General features: G+C 49.4%; 1 protein-coding gene across 2 annotated transcripts; it reads left to right on the plus strand.

The window, feature by feature from the left end:
* Positions 1–1,868: 1,868 nt before the first annotated feature.
* Ackr3 (atypical chemokine receptor 3) lies at positions 1,869–13,613 on the plus strand. Of its 2 annotated transcripts, NM_001271607.1 has the most exons (3): positions 1,869–1,976; positions 7,477–7,759; positions 11,684–13,613. In NM_001271607.1, the coding sequence occupies exon 3, from the start codon at positions 11,710–11,712 to the stop codon at positions 12,796–12,798; it is 1,089 nt and encodes a 362-aa protein (NP_001258536.1). In that variant the 5' UTR covers positions 1,869–1,976; positions 7,477–7,759; positions 11,684–11,709; the 3' UTR covers positions 12,799–13,613. The 2 variants fall into 2 exon arrangements, with proteins under 2 accessions (NP_001258536.1, NP_031748.2); NM_007722.4 differs by lacking the exon at positions 7,477–7,759.
* Positions 13,614–14,082: the final 469 nt, after the last annotated feature.

The following is a 14,082-nucleotide window of genomic DNA, read 5'->3' on the forward strand; positions in this document are numbered from 1 at the left end:
TTCTTAGCAAGTAAGTGCATGGTCTCATCAATATGGCTCTGCTGTAGCAAGCGCATTTCCCCCTGGGAAGTCCAGTTCTCTGAGGTCCGCCTTGGTCCATGTGTCGCGGTGAGAAGCAGAGCCGGCCCCTGTTGTGGACATCCTGGGATGGCCGCACGAGGGCAGGTCTCTGCTTTGCTCCCAGGCAGTGCTGGGCTCTGGACAAAGGCAGTCAAGAACCTTCCCTGCAGAGGATTTGGCCCCGGGCCTGGGCGTGCTGCGATGCGCAGGCGCTTTGGCATCCCAAACTGGGGCGGATTGCTAATAGTGCCTCGTCTTCAGTGAATGAAAGCTAGAAGGCCTGGGGTAGTACGGCCCAGCTGGGTCCGGAGGCCCCAGACCCTTTTCTGACCCTGAGGCCTCAGAGGTCCCTGCCTGATGCTATAGGACACTCCCTGTTCTTACAGACCCTCCCTGTTGACTCAGACCTCCCTCCCCTTGGGGCCACAGACCAGTCTTTGTGGCTGTAGGACCGCCCACCTCTAGCTAGACCCAGATCCACCCTTGAGACCACAGACCACATCTCCGGGCCACAGACTCCGCCCACAGGCCTCAGGGCCTCTCCCTTGCATTGAGGTCACAGACTCCCCAGGAGGCCGTATGACCCCCCACCAGATCTCACACTACTCCTTGCAGACACACACCCCTCCCACAGCCCGGAAAGCAGGTGTGCTCCTCAGGAGCTCACTGAGCAGGATCTGCCCCGCCAGGAGTAAAGTGCAAGGCTGTTTAAACAAACCACTTCTTTTGTTAAGGTTTTTCCCTAGACCGAAGCTCTCTAGCCTACGTGAGACTCTGATCCCCAAGTTCTCGGGTTCCTGTGTTCAGCAGTCACTCTCCGGAGACTTAGAAAATAGACTCGGCAAGTGTTGGTGAAGGCAGATTTTGCGTACAGCCCGCGCCTCAACTGTGGGTGCTGTAACTGCCTTTCAGAGGCCCAGGGGGGCATGAGAGCAGAGTGACCACCAGCCCTTTGGAGGGTGGGGGGCACTTGGGGAGGCGTTACAGTGGCGCGGCTTTAAAAGTAAAGATTGGGTCATTTTGTGCTTGAGTTTTACTAAATGGGGAATTGCAAGAGACACATTTAAAAAACAAAACAGGGAATCTTAGCAATGTGCATCGCGATTAGAATGTAGATTTTGATAAAGATGAGGACTGCGATAAAAGTTGGCTAAGCTCACAATGACGACTCTACCTCACCTGCGACAAGGCCTTTTCAGTGACTGGCACTGCTCGACTCCGTGGAACACGGTCTTAATAGGGCCTTAAGGACTTTGTGTAAGAGTTCCAGCAGAATCTGGATCCAACCTAAAGGCACTTTCCCTCACTTCTGGGTGATGGCGGTACAGGGTCGATTAATCGTCCCCTTTCCAAAATGTGACTTCTGTCCAGGAGGCATCGACAAAGAAAGAGCAAGCTTGACAAACCAACATCGAAGTTCAGAAGTTCAGAGTAATTTGTCTTGGGAACAAAGTCTTCCCTGAAGCTACAGGCATTCAAAGGAACTCCCGGTGCTCATGGGATTATTAAAAGCTATACCTGAGACTGGATCAATATTCTATCATTTTGGAACGTCCTAGGACTTCTTTTGGTTTTTCTTCTGCTGACATTTCCCCCAATAGGATCTAGCCTTTGCAAAGGGAGGGATCTGAGGGCTCCCAAGAATGTGTTTGTGCAGGAAACAACAACCTAGAGAGGGTTACAGGAGGGCGTGTGCGCCTGTACAAGCCTGCATGCCTGCGCGCTGTGGTGGGAGAGGAGGGGCGGGAGGAGAGCCGAGGGTTGCAAAACTGCCACCTAGAGGCACTTTCCCGCAGTGTATATAAAAGGCAAGTCCGGAGCCCTGAGAGATCTCAGTTGCTACAAACTGCTCAGCACTGAAGGAGCCTGCAGCGCTCACCGTCAGGAAGGCAAACCACAGCCCAGGAAGCCCTGAGGTAAGTAAGAAAGCCTTGCTTCTGCGACAGCTTTGCCGAGCAACTACGGCAAGGGGCAGGACTCCTGTTCTTACGAGAACTGGGCTTTTTCTGAGAACTCTTGGATCCCTGAGCTGGGGGCTTTAGAGCCTGCAGGTCCGGATTGGAAAGCTCAAAGCACGCTGCATGCCTGCATTGCAAGCTACTGCTCCTGATTTGGGGGATCTGAGTTCAGTCATTTGTGGAGGGAAACCTCTGTGTATGTTTGTTTGCTACTGGACTCTGATTTGTTTCTGTGAGTACTTAAGTTCCAGGAAGCAGGGAAACTTTGCAGAGAATGTGGGATGCCCCATTGAGGTTGCCCAAAGCCAGCTTAGGGGTGAGCTTGGCATCACTGTTTGCCCACTCCTACTTCTGGTTATCAGATTGGCTGTAAAAACCACAAGCGCACTTCCAGAAAGGCATGTGATATGCCCAGAGGCATCCTTCAGCGGACCAGACAACTGGGCTGAGCATTCTGAGTCTAGGATGAGTTTAAACTCCGTGCTCTGGGGGGTGGGGATGGATTAATTCACAGCTCCTGAATTCTGGAAGTTGTAAATTGAATGTTAGCTCCTCTTCATCTTATCTCTTCATGGCACCCCTGCTAATCTAATTTTGAGTATTTATTGTTCTCCTAGAAAGTGTTGTCCAACTTCAATTGGGACAAAAAAAAAAAAAAGCAGACACTAAGAAATCTAGTATTTGAATTTAAATCTACTCTCCAAGTGAACTGTGAGTGTTGCTGACTTTTGTTAGGGTGCATAAAGGTTCACTGGGTGGCTGGGAGTGAGGGAGACTCTGAGGTCAGGGGATCCTGGTCAGCCAAGACTCCTGGCTGCTAGCTACTAGGAAAATGAGGCACTGTGAAAGGCAGACTGGCTGTCTCTTCCCCTTTCTCTCTCTGTCTCTCCATTCATTTGCTCACAAACAGATTAATTAATTGTTTCGATGTGAGGTAGGATCAAGCATCTTTTTAAAGGTGTCTTGGGTTAGTGGCATCCCTGAGACCCCAGTCTGTGCTGTGGCCAGTATGGAAACTTTGTTTTTCTTTGAAGGAGCAGATGCTGGCTTTGTGGTCTTTATTTAGTTCAGGAGAATGTGGAGCTCAATGGATAGGACCAGAAAGGAGGGATGGGGGTGGTTCTGTTTTTTTGTGCCTGGCTCGTTGCAGATTGTAAATGGATAAAGCCCCCAAGTCCCCGTCTTTCTCCCATCTGAATAGAAGCCTGCCCCAAATGAAATGAAAACCCTGTTTCGATCGGGAGCTGTGCACAGGCTCCAGCTTGGAAACATTTTGCTCTAATTTCCCCCAGTCTGAGCGGTGAACACTTTGTGCTGCTCTCTGCTGAGCTCAGCTGCTGCCTCCAGGAGGCAGCAGGGGCTGGAAGGATCTGTCTGGGAGCAGAGGTGTAAAAGCTGGGGAAGTCCGACTGCTTGCTAGCTGCCTGTTGGGTTCCTCCAGTTTGTTTTTAAAGGGGCATGCACAGTGCAATCACACACATATATTTTAAAGTTCCAGAAAGCTACACGGCTGCATGCTTGTGCTTAACTGAGTCAGGGCTTTGGAGGGGAGTTTATCCAGTATTATTAGCAAACCCTTAGGGAGCTAAGAAAGTATTATGATTTCTAATCAGACCCAGAGCTGGCCAAGGGTAGGCTTTCTAAATGGGATAAAAAAAATGGAAGAAGAAGAAGAAAGAAAGACCATGAAACACCCTGGTTAGTCAGAACAGTGGCTTTTTGTGTGAGGATTTGAGGCAGAGTGCTCTAATTTTCAAATCTACACAGGGAAGTTGGTTGCAGTTACTCAGAGCTGAGTCTGAAGGGCCACTCCTTTATAAACTTTTAGAGTCACGGAGGAGGGGGAAAGGGCCCCAACAACTTTAGAACTTTTACTTTTCTGAGATCTTGTAGCAAACAGAATGGAATTTGGGCCCCCAAAGGCATTTGTACTTTTCAGCTAAGCAACCAGGGATTCTTAAGGACAATCAGGTATTAAAATGTTTCTTGTCGCCTGTTAGGCTGGGTGCATGCCTGTGATTCCAGAACTCCAGAGGCTGAGGCAGGAAGATTGCTATGAGTTTGAGACCAGCTTGGGTTATGTTGCCTACACATTATGTCTCAGAATAAAATAAACAATAAACAAACATAAAGTCTGGTAATTGAAATCTATGTGCTTAGATAAAATTGATAGACAAGTAGTAATGACTGTTTTCAAACTCCCCAGGCACTGGGGCACCTCTCTGCTGTTACAATGGAAGCAAACAGCCTAAAGAAAGAAGCAAGTGGGACCAGGTGTCGGGCAAGGATATTTTCTGCAGGGATTAGCCTTCTGATGCCTTCCTTGTTAAAAATCCACTCACTTAGAATTGTTTGAAGAGAGATGGTTAGCCTACACTCCCTCAAACTTCACTTTAAAAAAAAAAATTGTTTCTTATAAACACATCCCAGAGACTGTAGAATTTTATGGTGACAATTTTGCAGAGAACAAGGAGGTTGGCTGTGGGCAGTGTTTTGTTCTCCCAGCCCACGGCTGGGAGATATGGAGACTGTCTCAGGTGGCCTTGAGCCACTCCAGGTGGAGCCCTGGGCAGCTTGGGAAAGCTGCGTTTGAAGGCTGTGTCTGCTAAATAGCTGGCGTCTTTTTCTGTCATCTCTGCCAGCCTGAAGGTTGGTATATAAGAAGAGCCTAAGCTTTCTTAGTGTGGCTTGGGAACCTGAACCTCCTATTGTCTTGCCCAGGTCCTAAACTGGTGGGAATGCAGACTCTGGCTCTATCCTGCCAGCTGGCAGCCTTTGTATGTACAGGAACATCTAGATCTCTCTGCTAGATGCAGCTCTGCTCCCTTGGGCTGAGCACAATGGCTCTGATCCGGTTTCTGGATGGGACATTCATTCTATCTGTGAGTGCTCCCATGGTAGTAGAAGGCTGTCTCATGTGTTGGTGGGAAATTCAGCCAAGAACCCTGGGGATAGGTGGCCTGTATCAGAATCAGGGTGTGGATTTTTCTCTCCGTATTTATTATTTCTTTGAGTTCCTGAATAATTCAAAGCAGTTCCTTACTTACATGAACTGAGGTCACTCAGGGCCACAATGAATGTGTGGTCAGGACAGCATTGTTTCTCATTGGCTCAGTACTGGGGGATAGACAAGAGTCCCTTTCTGCACTCAAGACTAGGATTTGCCTGGGTGGGTGTCACGCTGGTTGGGTGTGTGTTTCAAGTAGACTTAAGTAGGGGGGTCGATTAATGGGCAACATTGCAGCCGTCATCTCTCTGATGGACAGTGGCCTCACGGTTCTGCAAAGGTGACAGTCAGACTCTCCTGCTTCAGTGAAAGGCTCTCTGTAGACTGTCCCAGCCAAATGAAAACACTGTGCCTGTAACACAGGACCCAAGTGGAAGCTGTTGAGCACAGCTCCTACTGGCTGGAGCATGGACAAGCTACAGCCCGTTAGTTACTAATGTGTGCATCCCTCGTGGCTTATCAGCTGCCCTGAACTGTTTTCAAAGGTGTAGATAGGGAAGACAGGCTGGATAAATACCTACCTCCAGACTTGAGTCCACAGAGAATTTCTCCAGGAAGTTCTCTGTGGGACACAGGCCACACTTTGCAGAAAAGTAAACTTTTCTGGAAAAAAAAAAAAAAAAAGAGTAAACTGTAAAGGAAGTTTTCTTGTTTCCTAGTAGGTTCTAAGTCCCTGGGGCTGGGATCACATTGTCTTATGTGGCTTCTGTCCAGGCAGCAAGCCTATTTATAGGGCATCTGGGTCAGGCCTTCTCAACTGTGTGGCACTTCTGTCTTTAAACCTTCTCTGTCCCAAAGCCATGGCGTTTCCTTAAACCTGCCCTGGCATAGACAGGCTAAGGCCAGATCTCCTTGCCCACAGGTCAAGGCCCACCTCTGCTCTCTTCTCTCCTTCATGGAGACAGTGACTTGCCTCTCATCGATGCTCTATGATGTCCCTGGCTTGCCTCCATTCTCCTGAAGGCTCCCCACCTTACTACTGAAGGATGTACCCATGCCCAGGAGAGCAGTAAGCTTTTGTGCCTCCTGGATAGCCTTGTTTGGATGGTGGGTGTTTGGGGGAGGTGGATATGGCTTGACAGCTTCACGTGTCCCAGAGCAGTGCCTTCAAGAGGAGATCAACTGATGTCAGCTGGGAAAGGGTTGCAGCTGAGTCTCTCTGGATAACCAGTGCACCTCAGGCTGCTGGCCTCCCGGGAGCACGACTGACTGAGCGCTTTTTCAGGTCACTTTGCTCCACTGGTTGAACAAAGGTGAATGAGACCCAGTAGGGAGGAAGTGTAGAGGTAGCAATGAGGAGAGCTTTGTGATGCATTGGGATGTGAAGCCTGTGGAAGGGAGGGGTGAGGCAGAGGCAGGCTGAGAAGGCTCTTCTCTTCTCCGATGGGGATGTGGCGAACACATTGAGGCAATTTGGTGAACCTTATCCAGGCACCTGAACACACTTGGCAGTCCCTCGGAGGATCTATCTGGGGATAAGGACATATGGATTGCAGCCCAAACCACCACCCCATGGAGACTCTAAATTTGGATGCTTCTAATTCTGGTGCTGTCCCAGCATGCTAGGGAGCTTAGGCGAGCCAGTTGAAAACAGCTGGATACCGCAGGCAGCTGGGTGTTATCCAGGACATTTTATGAAGAGTAGCGAACCTTAGAAGCGAGAGTCAGATCTTTGAGGAAGGATCTTCCTCTTCGCTGTTGGTCCTGGGAGGCGTGTGGCTGTGGACCCATGGCAGAACTGGACAGATGGGAGTGCTGTCTGTGTGCAGATAATTGACAAAGTCATTGACAGACAAGAGTGAATGAGCTCGGTAGGAGTCGGCCTCTGGAGGAGGCTTTCGGTTTTGGTGAAGTCTGTGGCCCAGAAAAACAGAGCAGGAACCTTTGATGTGCAGTGGCTCATTCCCTCCCCTGTTAAAATTTACATAATTTTGATGTAAGCTTTGCAATAATTTGGGCGTTTCTGGAGGAAGGCGAGGCTGCCTCTGTGATTGCCTTCTATTTACTTTCCCTGCCCAAAGCCTTACCCTCATTGTGGGTCTTTGTGTCTTTCTATGCATGTATTTGCATATAAAACACTCATAATTTTGCCTTTTCTCCCACATCAATGGGATTGTGCTGAGGGCAGCACATCTGCTTCTTAGCCTTCTGCTCAGCAGCACACATTCATTTACTCCCCTTGTTCTTAAACCTCTCTCTCTCTCCATCCCCGCCCCCTCTCTGCTCACAGCTGTGTTGTATTCCACACATTAGATGTGCTTGCTCGTCTGCTATTGTTGGATATTTATGCTGCCCACGGTTTTTGCTGGTAAACAAATGTCACTTCAGTAGATACCTAGAATGCATGGTTGAGACCACGTGGGCATCTCAAGAAGAAGTTTGTAAACTTGTAAAACCATAGAATAAAGCCATCATTCTAAGGCTCCCTAACTCCCTGCAGTTCTTATCCAGGTGTGGTTCCCAGGAAGCATCTGAAATGGGTCTCATCCATGCCTTCCTAGGGCTGGACTTTTGAGTGTTCAAAGATGAGGCCACATGCAGAGGACACCCCACAAATCACTCTTCACCTCTGGCCTAAAGACATCAGGGAAGGAACCAGGCTTGATTGCAGCCCTGAGTGACTGGGCAGGATGGGGAAACCTTTTTCTGGTCTCCTTGGTTGTCAGTCCTCCGTGTGGCCAGCATAAACAGCAAGAGATGGCCAAGAGACATTAACTTTGGACTCAAGGAGCAGGTTTGTATGAAATATAACTTGTTCCTCATGAACTTCCTGGGAACCCCTCTGTCTGCTGGAGGGAGGCCAGGTCTCCATGCAGGGCTCTCTGGGAGGTCGGCAGAGTCTCCCTTTTCCCCAATTGGCCTTCACTTTCAGATTTCTCTGAGAGCTTTGTCCAGGACTGGAGTCCAAGGATCATGGGCAGATGTCCCTCAGTTTGCTGTGTCATGATTCTGTTTCTGTCAAGAAGGCTGAAGGTCATTTGCTGAGGGATAAGCAAGAAATGGAGGAGGGCTATTGGCTTCATCAAGGGGCAGACATCACTGGTGTTAAGAGGGCATACTCCTGATGTCTTGCATAGGTGCTGTGACTGCAGACCACACCCAGGTGACACACAGTTTCTGTTGTCCCCAAGAAGATGGATTGTCCTGTCATTGGCTCTTTTCTGAAATCATTCTTATTTGCTTCTAAAACCTAATGCAGGAAAGATGTCCAAGTGATGAAGGTCAGGCTGAGGTGGCCCTTTGATATCTTCGTTTTTGTTTTCTTTAGTCACTTGTTTGAAGCACAAAGGGTCTGGTTGCTGCCTTCTGCCTGGTCTCCAGGAGCCTTCTGTGGCAGGGAGGGAACATCCAATCAGGCAGCAGTGGTCAGGATGAGGTTCTCTGCCCCTGGACTGTGCACTGCCCACTGAAGGTGACTGGTTGTCACAGTGCCACGAGGAGTCACCAGCTTAAGCCCTGTCCTTCAGAATGGGACGATAACAGCTCCGTCCCTGTCTGAGACTTTCCACAGTGCCAAGGGACCTCAGAAGTAGGGACAAACAGGAGGCTGGCGATCTGTACCTGCCCCCGAAATACCACTGTGATTCTGGGACCCAATGGTCATGAGACCAAGGTTCTTTTCCCAATGGTAAAAAAACAAAGGGCTGGATGGGGATCCCCAAGCCCCTGCTACCATCCACTGCTGTTCTGGAACCTGAGAGAAGCTGAGATTGGCAGGTGCACATGAGAACGAGAGTTGAATCTGCAGGGACAGTGGAGGGATGCAGAAGGCAGATACCATCTCCATCTGTCCCCTGCACCGCACGGGGCCTTCTTGGACCATTTCCAGGGCTAGGCGTGCCTGGGCACTGAAGGCAATGGAGGGGGTAAGGGGCTGCCTCCTGGTGTGGAGAGAACAGGAAGACAGGTTCAGGACCCAAGGTCAAGCTACCTAGGCTTGGGGCCAGTTCTTTCTTTTGGTTTTCAGCCTCCATGACTGACTACTAAAGCCATAGTCTGGACCAGTAGCTCAAGGACAGGCTCACACCACTGCCAGTCAAGCATCCTCCGGTCCCTAGGTCCCCATTGTAGTCCTTCCTTTATATAGTGTGGGCCTGGGAAGGTCTTTTTTCCAACCTCTGATGTTCTCTAGAGACTCTGGGTCAGGGTAGACTGAGAGGTCTGTTCAAACCAAGTCTCCTGTAGTTCAGGCTAGACTTCTTAGGTAGCTGAGGATGACCTTGAACTCTCGATCTTTCTGCGTCCACTTCCTGAGTGCTGGGTTTATAGATGTGTGTCACCCTGTGTCTTATTTTAATGTAATAGAATAAGAGGAAAAAAGGATCTTTGCCCTGGAGTCGTGCAGGACAGAATTCTTGCCTTGGTTCCTTCCCAGTCATAAGTTCAGAGTGGAAAGTCAGTGCCTGTGTGTGTGTGTGTGTGTGGTATGTGTGTCTCTATGTGTGTGTGTATGTATGTGTCTGTCTCTCTCTGTGTATGTCTATTTGTGTGAGTGGTGTGTGTGTGTGGTGTGTGTGTCTCTGTGTGTGTGTCTCTGTGTGTGTCTGTGTATTTGTGTGTGTGTGTGTGTGTATTGTGTGTGTGTCTGTGTGTGTATTGTGTGTGTGTGTTTGTGTGTGTATTGTGTGTCTGTGTGTATTGTGTGGGTGTCTGTATATGTAGCAGTTCTAGGCAACTTGGGGTTAACACTCTTTCCAGAGGCCAGTCTGGTCAGTTACAGAGGCCCCATCTTTTAGAAGGTACTCTCTGCAACCCAGACAGCTGTTGTCCTCTTGTAGTTCTCAGGACTGGGACTTAGGACAGAACTGGCACTTTCTAAAGTGTGTGGGCCTGGGGTCCACATGCCAGGACATCTCTGAGGACCAGCATCCTCTCCTACCATAGGAGATCCTCTGAATAGGAAGGGAATGAAGCTGCCACAGAAGACCAGATCTTCTATCAGCAGCTGAGGACACGGGGGTCTAGTTAGGTTACCAGGAAGCCCCCTCAGAGCTTGCAGGCAGTCTTCTTTAACTGGGATTTAGGAGTGGGTCACCTGCTGTGGGTTGAAGACTTGAGGTGATCATGGGTGGCATCAGATGTCATCTCTTTTCAAGATCCTACTGCTGCTGTCTTGAAGGAGAAAGCCCTGTCACTAGCTATCCTCCACCAGCCCTTGACTTCCCTTCTGCTGGGTCCTTAATATTCCTAAGAGCACATTGCTGGCATTCTAGTTAGTGGGGCTGGGCTTTCCTAAAGGGGATAATTGGCCACTTTAAACTGGACAGTCCTCTCTTCTCTAGTCCTGGAAGGTGCTGGAGGGGAAGTTGTGTGGAGTAACTGCTGCTTCCCAGATTCTGGGTTGTGCCCTCTGTCCTGGGACAGTAGCCACGGGTGGTTAAATCTTAGCTTAGACATGACTGAGAAGCCATAATTCCAACCCAGGAATGTGCAAATCCTGGATTTGGTGGTTTTTCATACCGCGGGGTTAGCCACCGCCACCGAGGCATTGACCCACTAAATGCTGTCCTGTGGGAGTTCTCATGCATAACCTGGAGTCCATCCCAAATGAACCTGAAAGACAAGCTTGGCTCTATTTCAGCCATCACCAGTGATAGGTGCCATCATTAGGACCGGATGTCTCTCCATTCTAGTCATGCAGTGTGGGTTGGGGGGGGGGTGGCGGGGAATGACAAGGGCAATTGTCCCAGAACTATGGACAGATGGGCAATAGAAGACAGCTCCCAGCAGTTCCTATAGAGTATGTGGAGAAATCACCCTAGGCATAGTGCTACCCTGGAGCCAAATTCTCACTAGGTGTGATGTGATGACAGCTAAGTGTTGGCCTCAGGTCAGGCAGGTCAGTGGGGACGTCAATCAACAGAGCTCATCAACCCTCCAGAGATACAGCAGGTGGCTGGTGGTTTATATACTTCCAGTCTTGGCTCCTGGCACTCTGGAGTCAATTGAGTGGGCAAGGAATGGGAACCCAGGCGAAGTCTGAGAGCTGGAGGCAGCTGGCTGGTTGCCCGCGGCTAAAAACTCCCAGCAAGCAAGCCCTGGGTCTGCAAGTTTGGGGTACAGTCCTATGGCGGGGCACTCCACACTTGCTGGCACTCAGGGGAAGCAGAGGATCCGGAGAGGATCCAGGTTGGCAGATGGATATTGCAAAGGGGGCTAAAGAAACAGTGTCCCACTTTTAAACGCAAATCGGGAGAGGATTTGGAGTGCTTCCATTAAGACACCAAAGCAGCACACTTAACAATTCTCATGCCAGGAGCAAACCAACCCTGCCTCTCTTGGGAATGTCAGTAAAATGGCTCTGTGGACTCCTACTGAAGTACAGGCCAGGCCATCAGCACTGCTGTGGCCAGGGCTCTACTATCTGACATTTCTTTGGACCCTGTATCATGCTGATTTCACACCTAGGACACAGCCAAGCTGATGCCTCCATAACACAGCCATGAAAAGCCACAGAAAACAAACACAGCCCCTCCCCAGCACCATGTAACCTTAGCTGGGCTGTGTTTGATTTTCTTTCTTGCAGCCTAAGTTAGTTGTTTTCTTTCCTTTCTTTGTGAAGACATCGAAGAGCAAAAGCAAAACCCGTGAGCATCCTCAGTGTTGACTGAGACCCGAGGTTTCTCATGATGATCTCTCCTGCTTGCCTTTGCTGTAGGTCACTTGGTCGCTCTCCTCAAGACCATGGATGTGCACTTGTTTGACTATGCAGAGCCTGGCAACTACTCTGACATCAACTGGCCATGTAACAGCAGCGACTGCATTGTGGTGGACACTGTGCAGTGTCCCACCATGCCTAACAAGAACGTGCTTCTGTATACCCTCTCCTTCATCTACATTTTCATCTTCGTGATCGGCATGATTGCCAACTCTGTGGTGGTCTGGGTGAATATCCAGGCTAAGACCACAGGCTACGACACGCACTGCTACATCTTGAACCTGGCCATTGCAGACCTGTGGGTCGTCATCACCATCCCCGTCTGGGTGGTCAGTCTCGTGCAGCATAACCAGTGGCCCATGGGGGAGCTCACATGCAAGATCACACACCTCATTTTCTCCATCAACCTCTTTGGGAGCATCTTCTTCCTCGCCTGCATGAGCGTGGACCGCTATCTCTCCATCACCTACTTCACCGGCACCTCCAGCTATAAGAAGAAGATGGTACGCCGTGTTGTATGCATCTTGGTGTGGCTGCTGGCCTTCTTTGTGTCCCTGCCTGATACCTACTACCTGAAGACGGTCACATCTGCTTCCAACAATGAGACCTACTGCAGGTCCTTCTACCCCGAGCACAGCATCAAGGAGTGGCTGATCGGCATGGAGCTGGTCTCTGTCATCTTGGGCTTTGCTGTCCCCTTCACTATCATTGCGATCTTCTACTTCCTGCTCGCTAGAGCCATGTCAGCATCAGGCGACCAGGAGAAGCACAGTAGCCGGAAGATCATCTTCTCCTACGTGGTGGTCTTCCTGGTATGTTGGCTGCCGTACCATTTTGTGGTTCTGCTGGACATCTTCTCCATCTTACACTACATCCCGTTTACCTGTCAGCTGGAGAATGTGCTCTTTACAGCGTTGCATGTCACCCAGTGCCTGTCCTTGGTGCACTGCTGTGTCAACCCCGTGCTCTACAGCTTCATCAACCGCAACTACAGGTACGAGCTGATGAAGGCCTTCATCTTCAAGTACTCGGCCAAAACAGGTCTCACCAAGCTCATTGATGCCTCCAGAGTGTCAGAGACAGAGTACTCTGCCCTGGAACAGAACACCAAGTGATCCATCATTCTGCAGAGGTCGGGGGGACACGTGCATGTTGCAAATGGGGCGGCTGGGTCCTGTGGTTTCTTCAAGAAAGCAATGTAGCTTTGGGTCTGGTTGCTTGAGTGGTATGAAGAGGAGAAGGCATGTGACCATGCTTCCTGTCTCTCATTCTCCAGCCAAGATGGCTGCCGCCTGGATGCCCATCCTGACAGCTGGCAGCTGGCAGCTGGCAGCTGGCAGCAGGCAGGGCTGTGCTGTGCTGTGCTGTGCTGCGCTGTGCTGTGCTGTGCAGCCAGAGCTGCGTATCAAAGCCAGCACCAGGACAGGCTCTTATGGACATGTGTACAGTAGAATCTTCTGTGTTTCTTCAAGTTTTTACTTGGTGACTTTTTGTATTTAAGTTTTAAGACTTTATTTTCTCACTATGGATGTACCTTATAAATGTATTTGAAAGCTAAATATATTTTAAATATTGTATGGGAGGTGTAAGGCTGTTGTATTCAGACCATGTAGGCCTCAGATTAGCTGGACTTGAGTTTTGACTAAGGATGACATTAATTGTTAGCTGATTTGAAATTATATATATAAATATAAAAATATATATAAATTTATGCCAGTCTCGGCTGAAAGGTTTTATTTACAATAGTTTTATATCTGTGCAATGTTTAATGCTGGCACAGCATATGAAACAACAACTGCCCAGCAATGCAGTTTGTTACATGAACCATATTGTAGAGTTACACTTCGGGCTGCAAACCCGTGAACAAGGGAAACAGAGCGTTCTGTTGATTTGTAAGTTATTTTTTTAATAAAGATTTTGTTTCCTAAAACCTCATGTGTGCTTTGGGTTTGAAAGCATGTTTGGGCTTTGGATGGCATGCATAGCACTAACACATGGAAAAACATGTCAGACACAGGCAAGAAGAAGATGTTCAGTGGGAGAGAACGGCCAGAGAGCCCAACCATGGGACTGGGTGGATGGATCTGAGCAGGGTGGGTGCTATTCCTTGGTTCCTGAAGGAACATTTTCAAAAACATTTGAGTTCAGGGGAGGATGAGCAGGTCAGAGGTAGGTGCATTTCAATGGCTGTTGAGTGAAACTTGCTGTAAAAGTTGTGCTGCCCACTGTCTACTCAGGAAATCATGTCCTTATCTTAACAAACATCTGCCTGCCGTCTTCCCCAGCCACATGTCCATCAGACCATCCTGCTGAGGGCATGAGGTTAGGTGTCAGCGAGCTGTGTATGCTGTATGACTCTCCAAGCCCAAAGCACCTTCAGGCCCAGCACTCTAGAGTCA

This window comes from Mus musculus, chromosome 1 (assembly GCF_000001635.26).
Source record: "Mus musculus strain C57BL/6J chromosome 1, GRCm38.p6 C57BL/6J".
In the NCBI taxonomy this organism is placed as follows: Eukaryota; Metazoa; Chordata; class Mammalia; order Rodentia; family Muridae; genus Mus; species Mus musculus.